This window comes from Geotrypetes seraphini, chromosome 1, assembly GCF_902459505.1.
Source record: "Geotrypetes seraphini chromosome 1, aGeoSer1.1, whole genome shotgun sequence".
Classification (NCBI taxonomy): Eukaryota; Metazoa; Chordata; class Amphibia; order Gymnophiona; family Dermophiidae; genus Geotrypetes; species Geotrypetes seraphini.
This window is the reverse complement of record NC_047084.1, coordinates 456441851-456460742: the sequence shown is the minus strand read 5'-3', so window position 1 is coordinate 456460742 and position 18892 is coordinate 456441851. Positions and strand designations below refer to the sequence as shown.

Here is an 18892-nt window from a genome sequence, read left to right as displayed (position 1 = left end):
AAACTTCATTGCCATCAGTTAACTAAAAGTATCAAAATCCAATCATTGGTTGAAGACAAAAACTCCACTCCACTCCAAAAATATTATAGTTTTAAGTTTCAAGTTTAATGTAAATTTGATTTATCGGGAAAAGCTTCCCAACATAATCGCGTCGGGAAGGGGCATTGGCGCATGCATGGACACAACACGTTGATGTCAAGCGCACAAGAGTGACATCAATGTCCATTTCACATTTGCAAAAACACAACTGGATAATCCCCAAGAGGGTATCTCGAGCACAGTGCGCCACAGCCTCGAGGAAAGCAAACCAAATGCTAGGTATCATTAAGAAGGGTATCTCGACCAGAATGAAGGAAGTCATCCTGCCACTGTACCGGGCTATGGTGCGCCCCCATCTGGAATACTGTGTACAGTACTGGTCACCGTACCTCAAAAAGGACATGGCAATGCTTGAGGGAGTCCAGAGAAGAGCAACTAAACTGATTAAGGGTATGGAAAACCTTACATACACTGACAGACTGAAAAAGCTGGGGCTGTTCTCCCTGGAGAAGCGGAGACTCAGAGGAGACATGATAGAGACCTTCAAGATCCTGAGGGGCATCGAAAAGGTTGACAAGGACAGATTTTTCAATTTGAAAGAAACCACAAAAACAAGGGGCCACTCGATGAAATTGAAGGGGGACAGGTTTAGAACAAACGCAAGGAAATTTTTTTTCACACAGAGGGTGGTGGACACATGGAACACCCTTCCGGAAGCCGTGATAGGAAATAGCACAGTACAGGGTTTCAAGGAAGACCTGGATAGGTTCCTGGAGGACAAAGGGATTGAGGGGTACAGATAAGAGCAGTGGAAGGTTTAGAGATAAGTGTAGAGGTAGGTATAAAATTAGTCAGGGACTGCTGCTCAGGCAATATGCCTGATGGGCCGCCGTGTGAGCGGACCGCTGGGCGGGATGGACCTCTGGTCTGCCCTGGCGGAGGCGACTACTTATGTTCTTATGTTCTTAGAGGCATAATCGAAGGGAACGTCTAAGTCGCAAGTTGTCCAAAGTAAAAAAATTAGCTTAGGACACATTTTCGAAAAATATGTCCAATTTTTTTTTCGTTTGGAGGCTGAATTTTACAGGTGTGATTACAATTTTTATGGGGTTGGGGGGGGGGGGGTCGGTGATCACTGGGATAGTGTGTGGGGGTCTGTATTGTTTATTGTTTATTGTTTATTGTTTAATTAGTTTCTTGATTAAACGCTTTATCGATTCTGCAAAGCGTTGTACAAAGCACTTGATAAAATAACATTGTAACAAACAGAATTACCATTAAAACAGACTTTTTTTTTTAAAAAAAAGAAAATACAAAATTATTAGACGAACTACAACACGTACTAGGTTAAATAAGGACGCACTAACAAACGATTATGTGTTTGCAGTGCTAATCTGGTGACTTTAGGTGGATTTTTGTGATTTAGACCATGTTTTAAATGGTCTAAGTCACAATGTCTAAGTTCCGTGTAGGCTCTGTTGTAAAACTTTCAGTTATACATGCTGTACGACTAAGTCTAAGCCTGCCCACGTCCCACCCAAATCCCACTCTCGACACTCCTCCTGAAACGCCCCACTTAGCTATGGTCGTTCAGCGGCACTATGAAGGTCTAGGTCGTTTAGAAATACGTCCAAAACCCGGTTTGATTATCGGGACTTGGACGTCTTTCGTTTATGATCGTCCAAGTGCCGACTTAGGCCGGTTTTTGGACGTTTTCCTCTTTCGATTATGAGCCCCCAAGCCTTTTGGCATAATATCCTGTGGACAGCCAAATCAAAGGTTGAACGCTCTAGATAACTCAGTCCACATTATGTCTGGCATAAAGCAAATGCATAAGAACATAAGAATAGCCTTACTGAATCAGACCAATGGCCCATCAAGCCCAATAGCCTGTTCTCACGGTGACCAATCCAGGTTACTAGTACCTGACCAGAACCCAAGGAGTAGCAATATTCCATGCTACCGATCCAGGACATCAAGAACATCATACTAACAGTCAACAATAGTGTGGGGATGCTTTGCTACTTCAGGACCTGGAAATCTTAGTACCATTATTGAAGGAAACAAAAACAGAAAAAAGGGGGACCCAAATAATTATATTAAAATACCTTTAAACCAAGAAGGTGCTCAGATCCAATAAATGGAAAGAAAATCTCCAAACTGGGGACAAACCCCTATAGGGACTTTCACAGAAGATGGGGCAGTGATAGACTCTGTGAAAGTCCCTATAGGGGTTTGTCCCCAGTTTGGAGATTTTCTTTCCATTTATTGGATCTGAGCACCTTCTTGGTTTAAAGGTATTTTAATATAATTATTTGGGTCCCCCTTTTTTCTGTTTTTGTTTGGTTTCATTCGTTTTTGGGGACACATTGTTTGAATTATCACCCAGTTGTTATATTGGGAATCCATTATTGAAGGACAAAAAACAAAACAGAACACAAGTTTCTTACTTCTTGTAGTTGATACTGTCAGCATCTGCCAGATTATCCACCGCAATGGCTAAGAAGACATTCAACAGAATATCTGCAGAAGATGGTTCAGAATCATAAGTTTAAAATAGAACCAATACTCCTTAGTTAAGAGTGAGATTTGGAATACAGAAACAATTAGTTCATCCAAACTTAAAGCTCTTCTGTCATTTCCTCCTACCCACACCCAGCTCTCCACTGGAGCTCCTCTCATAACCAATACACTTCCACCGTTCTGACAGCTCTCCATCCCAAAGCCAGTGCTCCTCTACCATTCTGTACAGTTCCCCCCACCTCAATCATTCCCTATTAAGCTCCCCCTATTCCAGCATTCCTTACAAGCGATCCTACAGCCATTTCCTACCTCAGCTATGGAACCGACTACCCACACAGATCACGTCGCTAGACTCACTAATGACCTTCCGCAGAGCAGTAAAGACCTTCCTCCTCCGCCAATCGGGCCATTAAAAACTGCCTCCTCAATATACTTCTCCTAGTACTCTTCGCTATGACCAGTCTGGTCTCTAAAATAAGCTCTGTTATTGTCTATTGTAACCTATTTGCTGTCATGACTAGTCTGTTTTCAAACGATTGTGAATGTCTACTTGTAACCCGTTCTGAGCTTCTGGGAGAATGGGATAGAAATTGAAATAAATACATAAATACCGCTTCCCCCATACACAGCGCATTTCCATCATTCCTTATAGCCCCTACCATAATTCCTTGTGGCTTCACCCCAGCCTGGGCTTCTCCAACATTCACTCCTCTTCCATCCCCTATGTTCCCCTCTCCCAGTCAGCACTCCTCTACTGTTCTCTAAAGCGTCCCTCGCAATCGGCACTTCTCCATCATTCTCTATAGCTCCCTTCACAACTAGCACTCCTCCATCATTCTCTATAGATTCCTCCCCAAACCAACACACCTCTACCATACTTTGTTGATCCCCCCCCCCCCACAACCTGCACTCCTCATCATCCCCTATGGCTCACCCCAAAGTCAATAAATTCCCTATAGCTCCTCTTACAACTAGTACAATAGATTTTCTTTAGCATCATAAAGATATAGTAGAAGAACTCATCCTTTGTTTAATTTTCCATCTGTCCAGAGTTGCAGGAGTAAGAAATTTCTGAATCATACTTTGGCATCTCAAGCAGCTCTTCATGACAACGAATTCTGAATATTGTTGCTTACTACCCATTCCTATGGCCATTTTAGAAAACAAGTGAAGACCTATCTTTTTTCTAAATATTTCATTGTTTAACGAATCATCTTATTTCATGTAACATGTTTAATTTTATAACTTTTTGTAAACCGCGTTGAACTTCTGGTTACGTGGTCATTAAGCACAATGTTATGTTATGTTACAGCTCCACCATTTCTGACAGTACTCTGTCCCAAAACCTGTGCTCCTTCACCATTCCCCAGTTCCTCCTACATCAATCATTCTCTATTAAGCTCCCCCAAAGCTAATGTATTTCCAATATTCCATACAGCTTTTCCTACACTCAACATGCATTCATCATTCCTTACTGCTCCTCCATAATTCCCTTTGGCTCCCCCACAACCAGCACTCTTCCACTATTCACTATTGCTTTCCCCGCCACCAGGATGTCACCATTTCTTACAGCATCTCCAGCTAAGAGAGGCAGGGACCACAGGGGCTTTGACATGGAAAGGATACAGTTGCCACAGATAAAAAGGATGATGAAGTAAACACAGACCAGCATCCCTGGGAAAAATGGACCCCCATATGCCATGATCCCGTCATACATCACTGCGTTCCAGTCCTCTCCTGTCAGAATCTGCAACCAGCCCCCCCAAGCAGAAAAATATAAAACAGGTACAGTGTCATTGTAGGCATGCACGTTACCAGGAATATCTCCATTGGTGTCTGATCAAAGAACAAGAGGGAGAAGGGATTATGATGGAATAATACCCTGATGTGATGAGGTTGGCAACTCACACAGTGATGATCTGTCTGGAAACAGAGAGGTATTCGTCACAGAGAATGCACTGAAGGAGCTCCTAGGGGAGAGGGAAAAGCTAGTGCCATCTATTACCAAAAGAGAATTTTTGAACAGTCATCAGTGCAATACTGATCCCTATTCTTGATTATTGCAATGTCCTTTATTTTGGTTTACCAAAGAATGCCATTCAGGCACTACAACTGGTGCAAAATGCTGCAGCGTGACTGATTGTGGAGGCTTCAAAATTTGGTCATATCACACCTATTCTAGTAAGTCTCCACTGGTTGCCTGTTGCTGCGCAAATCAAATTTAAGATACTCTGATTTATAAATTGAGGCATACAAAGAAGCTGGTAATGTTAATCTTCTGAAGTTATATCAACTGACACAAACATTGCGCTCTGTTTGGAAGTTCCATCATTGAAACAGGTGAAACTGTCCCGACTCCATCGCTTGATGTTGACAGTACAAGGCGTTCTGTTGTGGAACACATTGCCTCTTGAGGTAAGGAGTGCATCATCCTCACTAAATTTTAGGAAGCTGGTTAAGATAGTGCTGTTTAAGAGATGTTTTTCATGAAAGTGGGATGGTTGAGTGGGTGTTATTATATAGATGGCAGTCATGAGGCCTGCTGCATTGAGGCTGGTTTTTAGACCTTTTGACATTTTAATGTACAGTATTTTGTTTCTGTTCTCTGAGATGTTTATTGTCTAATGTTTATTTGTTCTCGTATTATGAGTGTTTACTTGTAATTCGCTCAGAATTGTAGATGTAGTGAGTAAGTAATCACAACATTTATGAAAGCATAGTTTAATGTGTGTATCCTTGCACCTCAGAATTGGATTACACAGCTGTTTGCTGCTGTAAATCATTTGCTTAATTATCTGCAGGTTTTTTTTTTTTAAGGGGAAGGGAGGGGATGGGTGGGTTTACAATTTTAGTAATAATTGTTATACATATTATGTATTACATACTTTTTCAAATATTATAGTACATGAATATAGAATGATATGTTGTGTTTACAGTGATGCATGAAGGAATATCAAGTGTGTATTTATGAGATTGTATAACTTTATATGATACACTTGTATTATGAAAAATGAATAAAAAATTTAAAACAGAATTATCTGCAGTCTGGAATGAGGAGTCAGGATACACTATTTTTCAAGGTATAAACTCTCAATATAAAAGTAAAAAATAGAACTATAAATAAAAGTAACAATTAGACCCAAATTCTCTCTTAATGAGATAATTTCTATAAGAAATATTCAAGTGCCTAATAGAGTAGAAGTCTTTACAAGTGCAAATTTAGAGGATATTTTTGGTCAACTGAAGGCCTGAAAACTACTACTTATGAAACAGAGCCCTGCTAATAGGGCAAACCATGGGTGACTTGAGCTTATTTTAAGGGATGTCTTATTTTTTTTTCATGTACAACAATCATCTCTCCCTTCCTCTCCTCTACCCCAATTCTTTCTCTTTCCTTTCTCCCCTTCCCCCATGTGCAGCATCTTTCCTCCCCTCTCACCTATCCCCTTGTGCAGCATCTTTCTATCCCTCCCTCCCATCCCCCTGTGCAGAACCCCGCCGACCCTCCCAACGTGAGACTGACATATCTCCGCTCCGAGGCGGCAGCGCTCTGAATGGGCTGTTTCGCGGCCTTCCCCGCCAGGGCCTTCCCTCTGCCACATCACAGGGGGATGGGAAGGAGGAACAGAAAGGTGCTGCACATGGGGGGGGGGGAGAAATTGCTGGAATCAGGCAGTATTAGTGTGAGGGATGGAGTAGGGGAGTGTTGGGGATATTTGGGGGTTCGATCTTTAGGGCTTATTTTTGGGGTAGGGCTTATATTAGGAGCACCTTTCAAAATCATGCTAGGGCTTATTTTCAGGGAAACACAGTAGCTTAAAAAGTCAATGAATTTGTTTGGGGGGTATATAGTTTGTATAGGGGGTGTAGGTTTTTTTTTTTTTTTGGGGGGGGTTGCTCTTTCAGGTGTGGGATAGAATTTAGTAGGGTTTGGTTTCTAGTGGGAAAGTGTTCCATGGGAGAGTATAAGAGTACAGCTCTCTTAATATCTTATTCCCTACCAGCTGGGTTCCTGGTTTCTTCTCAATGATAAGGGAGGAAGAGGGGTTGCTAGTGATGGGACTACTATGGGAGAGGGGGAGGGGTGCTTTTGCACTGTCTATAATTGGGAGTGAGGACATTCAGATTATATGTTTGTTGTTTGCTGGCTTTTTTCCCTCTTCAGAGGGCCTCACTTCCATTTTGGTCTTTGTTGATTGGGGGGTTTTGGTGGAGGTGAGGTGGGGATGTTGTGGGGGCTCTGTTCATCTTGTTTACTTACCACATTTCCATCCATACAAAGGTATTAAAGACTTGAATAATAGGCCTGCATAACTATGAGATCCACATGTGATAAAAAAGACTGCATTGAGCCCACATAAGATGCTGAGAAAATTGCTGATGTGTTAATTAATTTACCGTTTGAACTATTTTGGGATGTTTACTTAATATTGTCAAAGTATTCTATTCACAGTTCATCTCAAAGAGACAGAGAAGGAATGATCACTATAACCAGGAGACTAGATATATATAAATCCCAATAAATGTATAAATGTGCCTCAGGGCAAATCTCCATTAGAATCTCACTGGAAATATCTTTCTAAATGCCCTGCACCAATATGTCAAGGATGTGCCAATCTGATCCTCCCGATCCCCTTAGCATTCCCCCTTCCAATTTCAAGTTTTAAGTTTATTTAAAATTTGATAAAAGCGATGTACACAATAAAGATAGGGGATGCAAGACAGCTATAAAAATACGAACAAGACAAACTTTGAACAAAATAAATGGACAGGAACAAGAAGGAACCACCCCCAATCCCTCTGGAGAGAAAGAATGCAAGGAAGGTGAAGATGGGGGGGACTAGCTAAAGGAATTAGGACAAAACATGAAGTTTGGGATAAAAGATGTGCTGGGGTTAGGAGGAATGGAATAGTCTAAAATAATGGAGCAGTGGCTGATGGAAGACTGAAGAAGCTATGTATGATGGTGAGAGAGTGTGCTGGGCCAAGAGGGTGAGCGTATGGGAGAGAGAAGAAAGGGAATATGAAGAGAGGATATGATGGGAAAGGTAGAGAGAGTACCTGGATAGAGCATTACCTGGAAAACAGTGAGAAGTGCCTGAGGGAAGGTATCAAAAGTGCTGCGTTTGGTCTGTGTCTCGTCAAAATTAAACTTGCCCCCAAAGAGCTGCATGCCCAAGAGTGAGAAGATGATGATGAAGAGGAAGAGCAGCAGCAGCAGGGAGGCGATGGACTTCATGGAGTTCAACAGCGAGGCCACCAAGTTACTAAGAGAGGCCCAGTGCCTGTTCCGGAAGAAAGAGAGTCACACACACTCATACGCATGAATACTGGCATTTATTTCAAAGCATGCACTGACAGACACAGACGCAGAAATGCACGTGCCCTGCTACAGCACAAACCTGGTGACTTTGAAGACGCGGAGCAGTCGGACACAACGCAGTACAGAAATCCCAAGAGGAAACATGATCTCAAACTCCACCAGGAAAGTCTCAAGTATCCCACCGCACACCACAAAACAGTCAAAGCGATTAAAAAAGGAGATGAAATAAGCAGGAAGGCCAAGACTGTAGATCTTAAGCAGCATTTCCAGGGTAAAGAGAGACAGCAGTACTTTGTTGGCATAGCCTGAGAAAGAGACAGAAAGACAGCAAAACCATGTCACGTGCTCTGAGAGGAATCCGAAGCAACAATGCAGTGCTAGAACATAAGGGGGAAAGGCATAACCAGCAAGATAAAGGAGATATGAATATCTCTGCAACAACTTATTGGTGAGACCATTTCTGAAATATGGTATCAAATTCTGGAGGTCTTTCTTTCCAGAAAGGGGCTACCAACATTGTAAAGTCTTTATCAAAGGTTAAATGAACTGAGACAAATTCGATTAAAGGAAAGAAGAGTGTGGGGAGATACAATCAAAAACGTAGCTCCAAACATACCATATACTTACAAAATATAAATAATGCCAAAGGAACAAACTTTTTTCAATGGGAAAAAATGAGAGAACAAAAGTCATGACAAAAAATTGAGGCTCAGGAGTAATACTGGGAAAAACTGATAGCTACTAGGCAAACCAAAATGGAGAAGAAATTCTAAAGATCAGCACAGAGAGGGACAGAACACACCAAACACAATACAGCAAAAAAAACGCACAAAGGGACTCATGATTTAAGCTGTGTAACCCCTGTCACGTGCTAGGCCCCTGTATAGGCCTGAAGATGGCACTAGAAGTGGCTAACTCTGAATCGGGCATGTTCCCCTGGAACCAGGGAACCCTGTCAGGGAGGTTTAGGCTTGCAGCTAATACAAGTGTGTGTCACCATAAAAAAGAAAGCACAGGGCTCAATATAAGTTCAAAACTTTTATTCTGACCACTTGGTCTCTAGTCAGGATAGCCAATTTCTCAAGAAAAGGAAAATCAGGAAAAAAATCCCCACCCCATCCTTTTCTCTCAGTTCTTTCATAAAGCATAAACCATTTTCATGGCAACTGAGCTTCAGTTTTAGATAGCTCGGTCCTCTTCACCAGGGCCTTATTATCTTAGGAAACATAGTCCAGCATGTTACAAAACATCCCCAAAAGAAACAAGCAAACAGCATACAGGTAAAATACAGCACTTTAGGCAATTCTCAAAATGGCCACCTGCCTTGCAGGTGAAAAGTGAAGCACACTCTGTGCAATTACAAGTTCAAGCTTTTTTCAGGCAAAATCCAAATCCTTAAGTTATACTCTGTGCTAGTTGTTACAGCAGTCCATTGATCCACAGGGTTGGTTTCTCACTCCCTGCTGGTATTAGCATGGCTGGGCAAAGGTTGTTGCGTACACAAAAGAAAAACAATAGAAAATGTCCAGGTTAAACACAGCTTTTTATCTTTCACTCCACAGCACCTAGCTGAGCCTTATAGTCACTTATCTCTCAGCCTCTGAGGCCCAGATTCTCAAAACTTTAACACCGTCACTAAACTGCAAATAGGTTCTTCAACATTGAAATGAGTCCTCCGGTGGATTCTTTAAAAATGCCGAGTCATTTTCTAAAAGCGGCATCGGCTTTTGGAGACAAAAAATTTTTTTTTTTCTCCCCATGAGAGTTTATTGAAATTTCAAAGAATAACAAGAAAACAAAAGAAAAAGTACAGAGGCATAATGCATTTACAGTAATACATATCAAGAAATCAGAGTTAGGTACAAGTAGCTTGCAAATATGTAGATAGAGGGGACCAACTTGCAGATATATGTTTAATCTGACCTCTACGTCTGGTAACACCAATTCAAATTTGTGATGCTGTAGAACTAAATTCCACCAATGATGAATGTGGAGCAGATTTGAGGATTTCCAATTGGAAAGAATCAATTTTTGTGCAAGAATCAATAATATGTCAAAAAGTTTCTTGTGCAGTTCAGGTAAAAGAACATCAGGAGATTGCGATTTAAACATCACTATCGAGAATGACAAATCACAATCTAAGTGGAAAATCAGTTTCACAGTGTTCCATACATCAGACCAAAAGGAATGGACAAAGGAACATTCATATAGCATATGGATGATGGAGCCTGGACATATCTTACAGTTCCAACAGACATTAGAAGATAAGAGGCCAGCAGTATGAAGTTTATGAAAGGTCCAAATAGCCTTGTGATATAAAAAGTATATAGACTGCAATGTACTAGCTGAAGATACTGCACGCAATGTTTTAGACCAAAGAAGTGTCCATGTTTTAATATCTACCTGACAGTCGCAATCTCTTTCACAAATGTCCTTGAGTACAATAAGCGGTGATACATTCCATGTTATAGCTTGCCCTGTTGTCAAGTATTGCATAGCCAACTTGGGAAGGGTAGGCGGTTGGGAAATTACCGAACTAAAAAGCGATGTGGTAGACATACAATGGCGAAGTTGCATACATTTAAAAAAAGAGGAAGATGGGAGACCAAATTTAGCTTGAAGAACATTAAATGGAAGCAACTTATTTTCTGGATCTAAAATATCTTGGAGGAAGAAAACACCTTTATCTATCCATTCTTTCCAGAGGAATGGTTTCTTATTAATGAGAATGTTAGAGTTAAACCATAAAGAAAGAGATAAGGATTGAAGATAGGGGTATTCAAGATGTGAGTCAAACTCCAATAAGCATTGGGATGTAATTTTTATAATGGGATTATCAAGAGAAGCGAATGGGGCAGTCAAGTACGCAGGAGGTTGGAGAGGCTGAATGAGTTGTTTTTTGAGTTCAAGACATATGGGTGAGTAACTGTCATGATCTGCAAACCAATAAAGACCTTGATGAATAATGAATGATTTGTGATAGATAAAAAAATCAGGAAAGAGAACACCACCATTCTCTTTATTCATCTTGAGTTTCCGCAATGCTATACGCGGCTGTTTATTTTTCCAGAGAAAAGAGGAGAGAAGAGAATCAAGTTTTTTTATAGAAAGCGATGGGGAAAAGAGAGGGGATCATAAGGAAAATATAATTTATTTTGGGCATAAACATCATTTTAATTGTTTCAAGACGACCCCACCACGATAGGTGTAGAGGATGCCACGATTGGAGCAGGGTTCTGACAATTTGAAAGATACGTTGCATATTAATATCAACGGTGTCTGAGAAAGAAACAGTGAGTTCAATACCAAGATACTTTAATTTTTTCGGGGCCCATTGGAGATCATAGGGTTTGATCATGGAAGAGTTGGTATAGTGATTTAGAGGAAGAGATTCTGTCTTATCTTGATTCAGTTTGTATCCAGAAAAAGAGGAATAGTCTGCAATAGTTTGAAGGAGCTCTTTGAGTGAACTCTCAGGATTGGAAATGTAAAGAAAGACATCATCTGCATATGCAGATAGTTTAATTTCAAGAGAGTTATACAGGATGCCAGAGATATTCGGGTTTTGCCTAATACGAAGAAGCAAGGGTTCAAGTGCCAGATTAAATAAATAGGGGGGTAGAGGACAGCCCTGCCTAGTTCCCCTATGAAGGCGAAAAGAGACGGAAAGCGAGTTATTTGCAATTATACTAGCTGAAGGATTGGCATATAATACTTCAATCATTCGGATGAATGGAGACTGAGCACCAAACCATTGCAAGACATGAAAAAGATAATTTCATTCGATTCTATCAAAAGCCTTTTCGGCATCGAGAGATAAGGCAATAGGATGTTGGGAAGATTCAGCAATGTGGGTAGATGGAAAAACAATCTAGTATTGTCAGCGATAAGTCTACCAGGCATGAAACCTATTTGATTAGGGTGAATAACTTTGTGAATGATTAGTTTGAGTCTATTAGCTAAAATTTTTGCATATAACTTATAGACCACATTTAAAAGTGAAATAGGTCTATAATTCTGTACCAAGAGAGGGTCTTTATTGGGCTTCGGGATAACTATTATTATTGCTTCAGAGAAACGACTTTGTCTGACATTTTCAGGAGTCAAATATTGGAACAAATGGTGAAGATGGTTCAATATATCTCGCTGAAAGATCTTATAAAATTCTACTGGAATTCCATCGGCTCCAGGAGATTTGTGGGATGGTAATTGTTTCAAGGCAACCTGTATTTCTTCTGTGTCAACTGTTTTATCAAGAATAGAAGTATCAGAGATAGACCATGTGGGTCGATCTAAGTCTTGTAGAAAAGAGGACAATGAGGACGGAGTAGAGGGTGAGTCAGATTGGTATAATTTATCATAGAAGGCCTGAAATTCTGCAAGAATTCCAGAATGGGAAGTGATATTTATATGATCACAGTTTTGAATGGCAGGAATCTGAAGTTTACTTTTTTTTCTTTTTAAATAAGAAGCCAACATTTTGCCGCTTTTATTTCCTTCAGCATAATATATAGCCTCAGTCATGAAAATTTGCATTCCAGCTTGTTTAGATAGAATGGAGTTATATTGATATTTAAGTTGACATAAAGTGTTATATTGGTTAGGATCCTTCATAAGGGAAATTTTTTTTTCCAAATCTGATATTTGAGTCTCTAAGTCTACTAAGGTGGATTGTTCAATTTTACATTTATGGAAAGCAAGGGATATAAATTCCCCTCTCAGGGAGGCCTTAAAAGCCTCCCATGTTGTTAGAGGGTTAGTATCCGTGTAAGGATTTCGTTCAAAATAATTTTCGATAAAGAGTTTGATACGCTGTATGATCTGTTCATCCTCCAAAAGTGAAGTTTGCATTCTCAAAAGAGGAGATTTAGGAACGGGACCAGCATTCCAAAAAAGAACACATGAAATTAGAGAATGATCAGATATAAGTATTGGAGATATATAAGAGTTGGCAATTGAATTCAGAAGTTGTTGAGAAACAAAAATATAGTCTAGATGTGAGAAGCTGTTATGAGGAATGGAATGATAGGTATACTCTCTGGCTGAGGGGTGTTGAAGTCGCCAAGAATCCGCAAGGTGCATTTGTGCAATGAGTGAATGGAAGGATATATGAGATTTTTGTTGAGTTATTTTAGAAGTGGATTGTTTATCAATATGAAGATCAAAAGGAATATTGAAATCTCCTGCCATTATGATTGGTAAAGGATCAAAAGTTTGAATCGTAGTTAGTAGGTTTAGAAAGAACTCTGGAGAATCACCATTAGGTGCATAGACATTGATCAGTAGAAGCTGAATGTTACGCACCTTCACCTGTGCTATTATCCATCTGCCATTAGGATCTATTGCCTGATTAATAATATGAGGTTGCAATGATGTGGAGAATAGGATAGATACTCCCCCTCTTCTCCCCATAGAGGGAGAGTCAATTGCTGAGGTGATCCAAGGACAAGACTTTGTCAAAATAGAGGTGGACGAAAGGTGAGTTTCTTGCAGCATAATTATATCCGGTTGCTTTCGTTTCAAATGCAATAAGACTTTTTTCCTTTTAATAGGATTCTTCAAACCATTTATATTCCATGAGACAACAGTAACTGGAGAATGTTTAGTCAAAGACATGTGGCTGAGATATTAGTATAACCAGAGATAACAGGAAAGTGAAGTTATCTTCAAGAACACAGTATGAGATAAGAAAAATGCAATATGCCCAGTACAAAAAGACAAAAGAATAAAAAACCTCTGCAATACAGAGCAAACTGCTCAGGCCAGAACAACAGGCATAAAGGACTAAGATAGTCCAGCCAAAAAGAACAAGAAAAAAGATTGGTTCCATTCACCAAGAAAACAGAGGCACATAGGAACTTCTCTCTCAATAGAAATATAACAAGAACATGGAGCAAGAAAACTAATTTCAAAACTTGATACAATCAGTTGAACTAATTAGTCTAACATAGTTATTGCGATCAAATAAAGACATAAAGTGATCATTATCTAAATCAGAATTAAATGTGGGATGGTTAAAAGGAAATTATAATCCATTCGTCAAACAAATAAGAAGTACATAGAAGCTAAAGAACAACAGAATCGTATCAGATGACCTTTAACATATAATTAGAAATCAGTCAAGAAGATATTGCAGAAATCCAAAAGACAAGGTGTTAGTAGGTGATCTGCACACCCGTAGGCAAGTAAGGAAAGGCAGGTAGTTAGAGCATATTAACCAAAAACAGACAGTGAAACTCAGTCAACACACGAAGTCCAGCAATGACAAAAAAAAAAATATATATATATATATATATATATATATATATAAAAATATATAAGTAACATAAATGTCATAAGTCCCAAAGAAAAATATCAAAGTCAAACAACAAAAATAATATAGGAGTGCAGTCATCCAAGGAAGGAGCTAGAAACGGAGTCCAGAATACGGTGAGAGCAGTAATCAGTGGAGCAATAAAGTAGAAAGGCTGCAGTAGTCCAGCTATCAGGGATCATAGACAGAGCAGCAATCACCAGAGAGCCAATTAACTAAGAAGTTTCAGGATGATTCCATATACCGTATTTTCGCGGATATAACGCGCACCATTGTAAAACGCGCACAGGGGTATAGCGCGCAGAAATCACGATGATATGTACAAAAACTTTTCTATACCGCGCTCAGGCATATAACGCGCATGCTGCCCGACTCTCCTCTGGCCACCCCGACTCTCCTTTCGCTCTCCCCGACTCTCCTCTGGCCACCCCGACTCTCCTTTCGCCCTCCCCGACTCTCATCTGGTTGCCCCGACTCACCCTGACTTTCGGTGCACTGCCCCGACTCTCCTCTGGTTGCCCCGACTCACCCTGACTTTCGGTGCACTGCCCCGACTCTCCTCTGGTTGCCCCGACTCACCGTTCACCCGCCCTGACTTTCGGTGCACTGCCCCGCCTCTCCGTGCCTGTCCCCCTTGAAGTCCTGTCCCCCCTTGAAGGTCTGCCTTCCCCCCTTGAAGGTCTGCCTGTCCCCCCTTGAAGTCCTGTCCCCCTTGAAGGTCTGCCTGTCCCCCTTGAAGATCTGCCTGTCCCCCCTTGAAGTCCTGTCCCCATCCTGAAAGCCTGATGCCCCCCCTCGACGTCCGATTCTTCTCCCCCCTCGGCAGGACCACTCGCACCCCCACCCCGAAGGACCGCCGACTCCCCGACAATATTGGGCCAGGAGGGAGCCCAAATCCTCCTGGCCACGGCGACCCCCTAACCCCACCCCGCATTACATTACGGGCAGGAGGGATCCCAGGCCCTCCTGCCCTCGACGCAAACCCCCTCCCCCCCCCAAGAACCTCCGCCCGTCCCCCAGCCGACCCGCGACCCCCCTGGCCGACCCCCACGACACCCCCACCCGCCTTCCCCGTACTTTGTGTAGTTGGGCCAGAAGGGAGCCCAAACCCTCCTGGCCACGGCGACCCCCTAACCCCACCCCGCACTACATTACGGGCAGGAGGGATCCCAGGCCCTCCTGCCCTCGACGCAAACCCCCCTCCCTCCAACGACCGCCCCCCCCCAAGAACCTCCGACCGACCCGCGACCCCCCTGGCCGACCCCCCCACCCCCCTTCCCCGTACCTTTGGAAGTTGGCCGGACAGACGGGAGCCAAACCCGCCTGTCCGGCAGGCAGCCAACGAAGGAATGAGGCCGGATTGGCCCATCCGTCCTAAAGCTCCGCCTACTGGTGGGGCCTAAGGCGCGTGGGCCAATCAGAATAGGCCCTGGAGCCTTAGGTCCCACCTGGGGGCGCGGCCTGAGGCACATGGGCCAAACCCGACCATGTGTCTCAGGCCGCGCCCCCAGGTGGGACCTAAGGCTCCAGGGCCTATTCTGATTGGCCCACGCGCCTTAGGCCCCACCAGTAGGCGGAGCTTTAGGACGGATGGGCCAATCCGGCCTCATTCCTTCGTTGGCTGCCTGCCGGACAGGCGGGTTTGGCTCCCGTCTGTCCGGCCAACTTCCAAAGGTACGGGGAAGGGGGGTGGGGGGGTCGGCCAGGGGGGTCGCGGGTCGGTCGGAGGTTCTTGGGGGGGGGGGGCGGTCGTTGGGGGGGGGGGGGTTTGCGGCGAGGGCAGGAGGGCCTGGGATCCCTCCTGCCCGTAATGTAGTGCGGGGTGGGGTTAGGGGGTCGCCGTGGCCAGGAGGGTTTGGGCTCCCTTCTGGCCCAACTACACAAAGTACGGGGAAGGCGGGTGGGGGTGTCGTGGGGGTCGGCCAGGGGGGTCGCGGGTCGGCTGGGGGACGGGCGGAGGTTCTTGGGGGGGGGCGGTCGTTGGGGGGAGGGGGTTTGCGTCGAGGGCAGGAGGGCCTGGGATCCCTCCTGCCCGTAATGTAGTGCGGGGTGGGGTTAGGGGGTCGCCGTGGCCAGGAGGGTTTGGGCTCCCTCCTGGCCCGATATTGTTGGGGAGTCGGCGGTCCTTCGGGGTGAGGGTGCGAGTGGTCCTGCCGGGGGGGGGGATGTATCGGACGTCGGGGAGTCGGCCGGGCAAGAGGGCTTGGGCTCCCTCTTGCTCCGATCGTGGATGCGGGTGCGGGTGGGAGCGCGTGCGAGCGGTCGTTCGGGGTGGGGGTGCGAGCGGTCCTGCTGGGGGGGTGAATCGGGCGTCGGGCGGGGTGGGAACTATGTTTAAAAACTTTTGTATACCGCGCTCAGGCATATAACGCGCGAGGGGTATGCGCGGTACGTAAAATCACGTATAACGCGCGCGTTATATCCGCGAAAATACGGTAATAGTGACAGCAGTTAGACAGTGGAACAGTACATAAGAAAGGCTGTCAGGGTCCAGCAATCAGGCGGTATTGAAGGATTGGATATCACCAAAAGGCAGGTCGGAAGAGGATTCTCAAGTAGGTGACATACCCTGCGATTGGAGATTGTCTAAAAAAGTTTGAAGTAGCTCCGGTGATTCAAAATGCCTCGTCGAGTTGTTAATAGTCACAATCATTTGGGCTGGATATTGTAAACCATATTGCGCTCCCATAGATTTTAGTTGTGCTCGCATATCCAGGAAAGACTTGCGTTTCCGTGCTGTGGTGTTTGCAATATCGGGAAAAATAATAAAATTTTTTTCAGCAAAGGTCAAATCTTTCACAGCTTTGGCAGCATTAAGGATCTGTAAAGCCTGAGGATATCTTAATAGTTTCACCACAATCGGTCGCGGTCTTGTTAATCCGGGTTTCAGGAAAGATGGCGTTCTGTGAGCATGCTTGAACTGCAGCGGAAGATCTGTTGTAATGTTGAGCAGTTTCGGGAGAGAGTCGGCAAGAAACTTTATTAAATCCGGGCCTTCAACATTCTCCTTTAGCCCGATTATTCTAATATTGTTCCGTCGATTGTGATTACAAAGATCTTCAAGATCTTGATCTAATTTTTTGAACCGCTGTTGCACTTGGGTTTCAAATTGCGCAAAAGAGAGCGCCGCCATGTCAGTTCTATTTTCCAGAGAGTCTACACATGCCGCACAGGCTGCAAATGAGGCAGTAAGTGAATTGATTTCACTTTTCATTTCACAAGTGATGTCATATTGTTTGGTTATAAGGCCTTTTAAAGCCCGGAGTTCGTCTACAACTGCATTGGATGAAGCATGGGCAGACTTACTGGTCGACGGCTTCTCCAGGGATGAAGGGTCATGTTTGGTTCGTTTAGACCCGGTAGATTGAATCAAAGAGGTCTCAGATTTGGTAGATTTGTTGATGGACATCTTAGATAGAGTCTGAGCCAAAGTCATCTGAGTAGAACAGACTTGAAAACTTGCTCCTTAGTGATAATCTAGAGCTCGTGAGAGGAGACTATGCGGCCATCTTGCTTCTCGGCTCAATAGTGCCCTCCTTTGGCAACAAAAATAAGTGACTGGTCCAGGGGTGCCGATTCAGGCATGGCAGTTTCAGAGACTGCTAGAAAGCTGTGTTGTGATGTAGTGGGAGAGATGCCCATTCTCTCCCGCTGTATCACAACACTCCTCCACTGTAGCGGCAGCGACCCCCCCCCCCCCCCGCTGCAGGAGAGATGCCGATTCTGTCCCGTTGCAAACAATCCACCACCTCACTCGCAGCAGGAAAGAAGCCCACTCTCTCCCGCCACAAACAACCTCCCTGAAGCGGGAGAGATTCTGATTCTGTCCCACTGCAAACAATACCCCTCTGCAGCAGGAGAGATGTCCAGTTGTCCACTCTCTCCTGCCACAAACAACCCCCCATGCAGCAGCGGCAACTTCCCCCCTTGCAGCGGCAACTTTCCCCCTTGCAGCGGGAGAGATGCTGATTCTCTCTCGCCGCAAACAACCCCCCCTTCCTCCAAGGCCCCTCCCATACCTCCATGTAGATGTCTGACCAGAGGGACATGGATTCCCTCCACCCAGCTGGCCCACCGCTTCAAAATGGGCCTTCCCCTCCCCGGTGCATCCTATAGGAGGGACCTTACACAACCTGGGCCAATCACAACCTCAGGCACCTCCCCGGATGCACTGGGAAGGGGCCTAAGGCTCTGATTGACCCAGACACATTATGCCCCTCCTATGGAAGAGGCCTTAAACAACTTGAGCCAATCAGATCCTCAGGCCCCTCCCCAGTGCATCCCAGGATGCACTGGGGAGGGGAAGGCCCATTTTCAAGCGGCAGGCCAGCTGGGTGGTGGGAATCCGTATCCCTCCACTCAGGCATCTACATGGAGGTAAGGGGGGCATCAGAGGCAGGGATAGAGTGGTAGCGGGAGAGAGTGGGCATCTCTCCTACTGCAGGAGGGTGTTGTTGCAGCGGGAAAGAATCAGCATATCTCCCATTGCAAGGGGGGTAGTTTGTGGTGGGAGAGAATGGGCATCTCTCCCGCTGTGGGGGTGAGGGGGTTGTGTGGCAGCAGGAGATAATGGGCATCTCTCCCACTGCTGAGGGATGTTGTGATTTTGTTTTTGTTCATTTAATTTTCTTTTCATGTTTTTTCTGCGCATGTGTCCATCGTTATCACCAGCGATGGGCACATGCAAATTTAGC

The 18892-nt window shown here is 44.1% G+C and overlaps 1 protein-coding gene across 1 annotated transcript in view; it reads right to left on the bottom strand.

Moving 5' to 3' along the window:
- CACNA1F (calcium voltage-gated channel subunit alpha1 F) overlaps nucleotides 1–18892 on the bottom strand; it is a 224240-nt gene that overhangs the window by 126270 nt on the left and 79078 nt on the right. Inside the window, 4 exon segments of the mRNA XM_033922018.1 lie at nucleotides 2490–2562; nucleotides 4189–4309; nucleotides 7640–7847; nucleotides 7965–8190. Coding sequence (XP_033777909.1) covers nucleotides 2490–2562; nucleotides 4189–4309; nucleotides 7640–7847; nucleotides 7965–8190 — 628 coding nt within the window.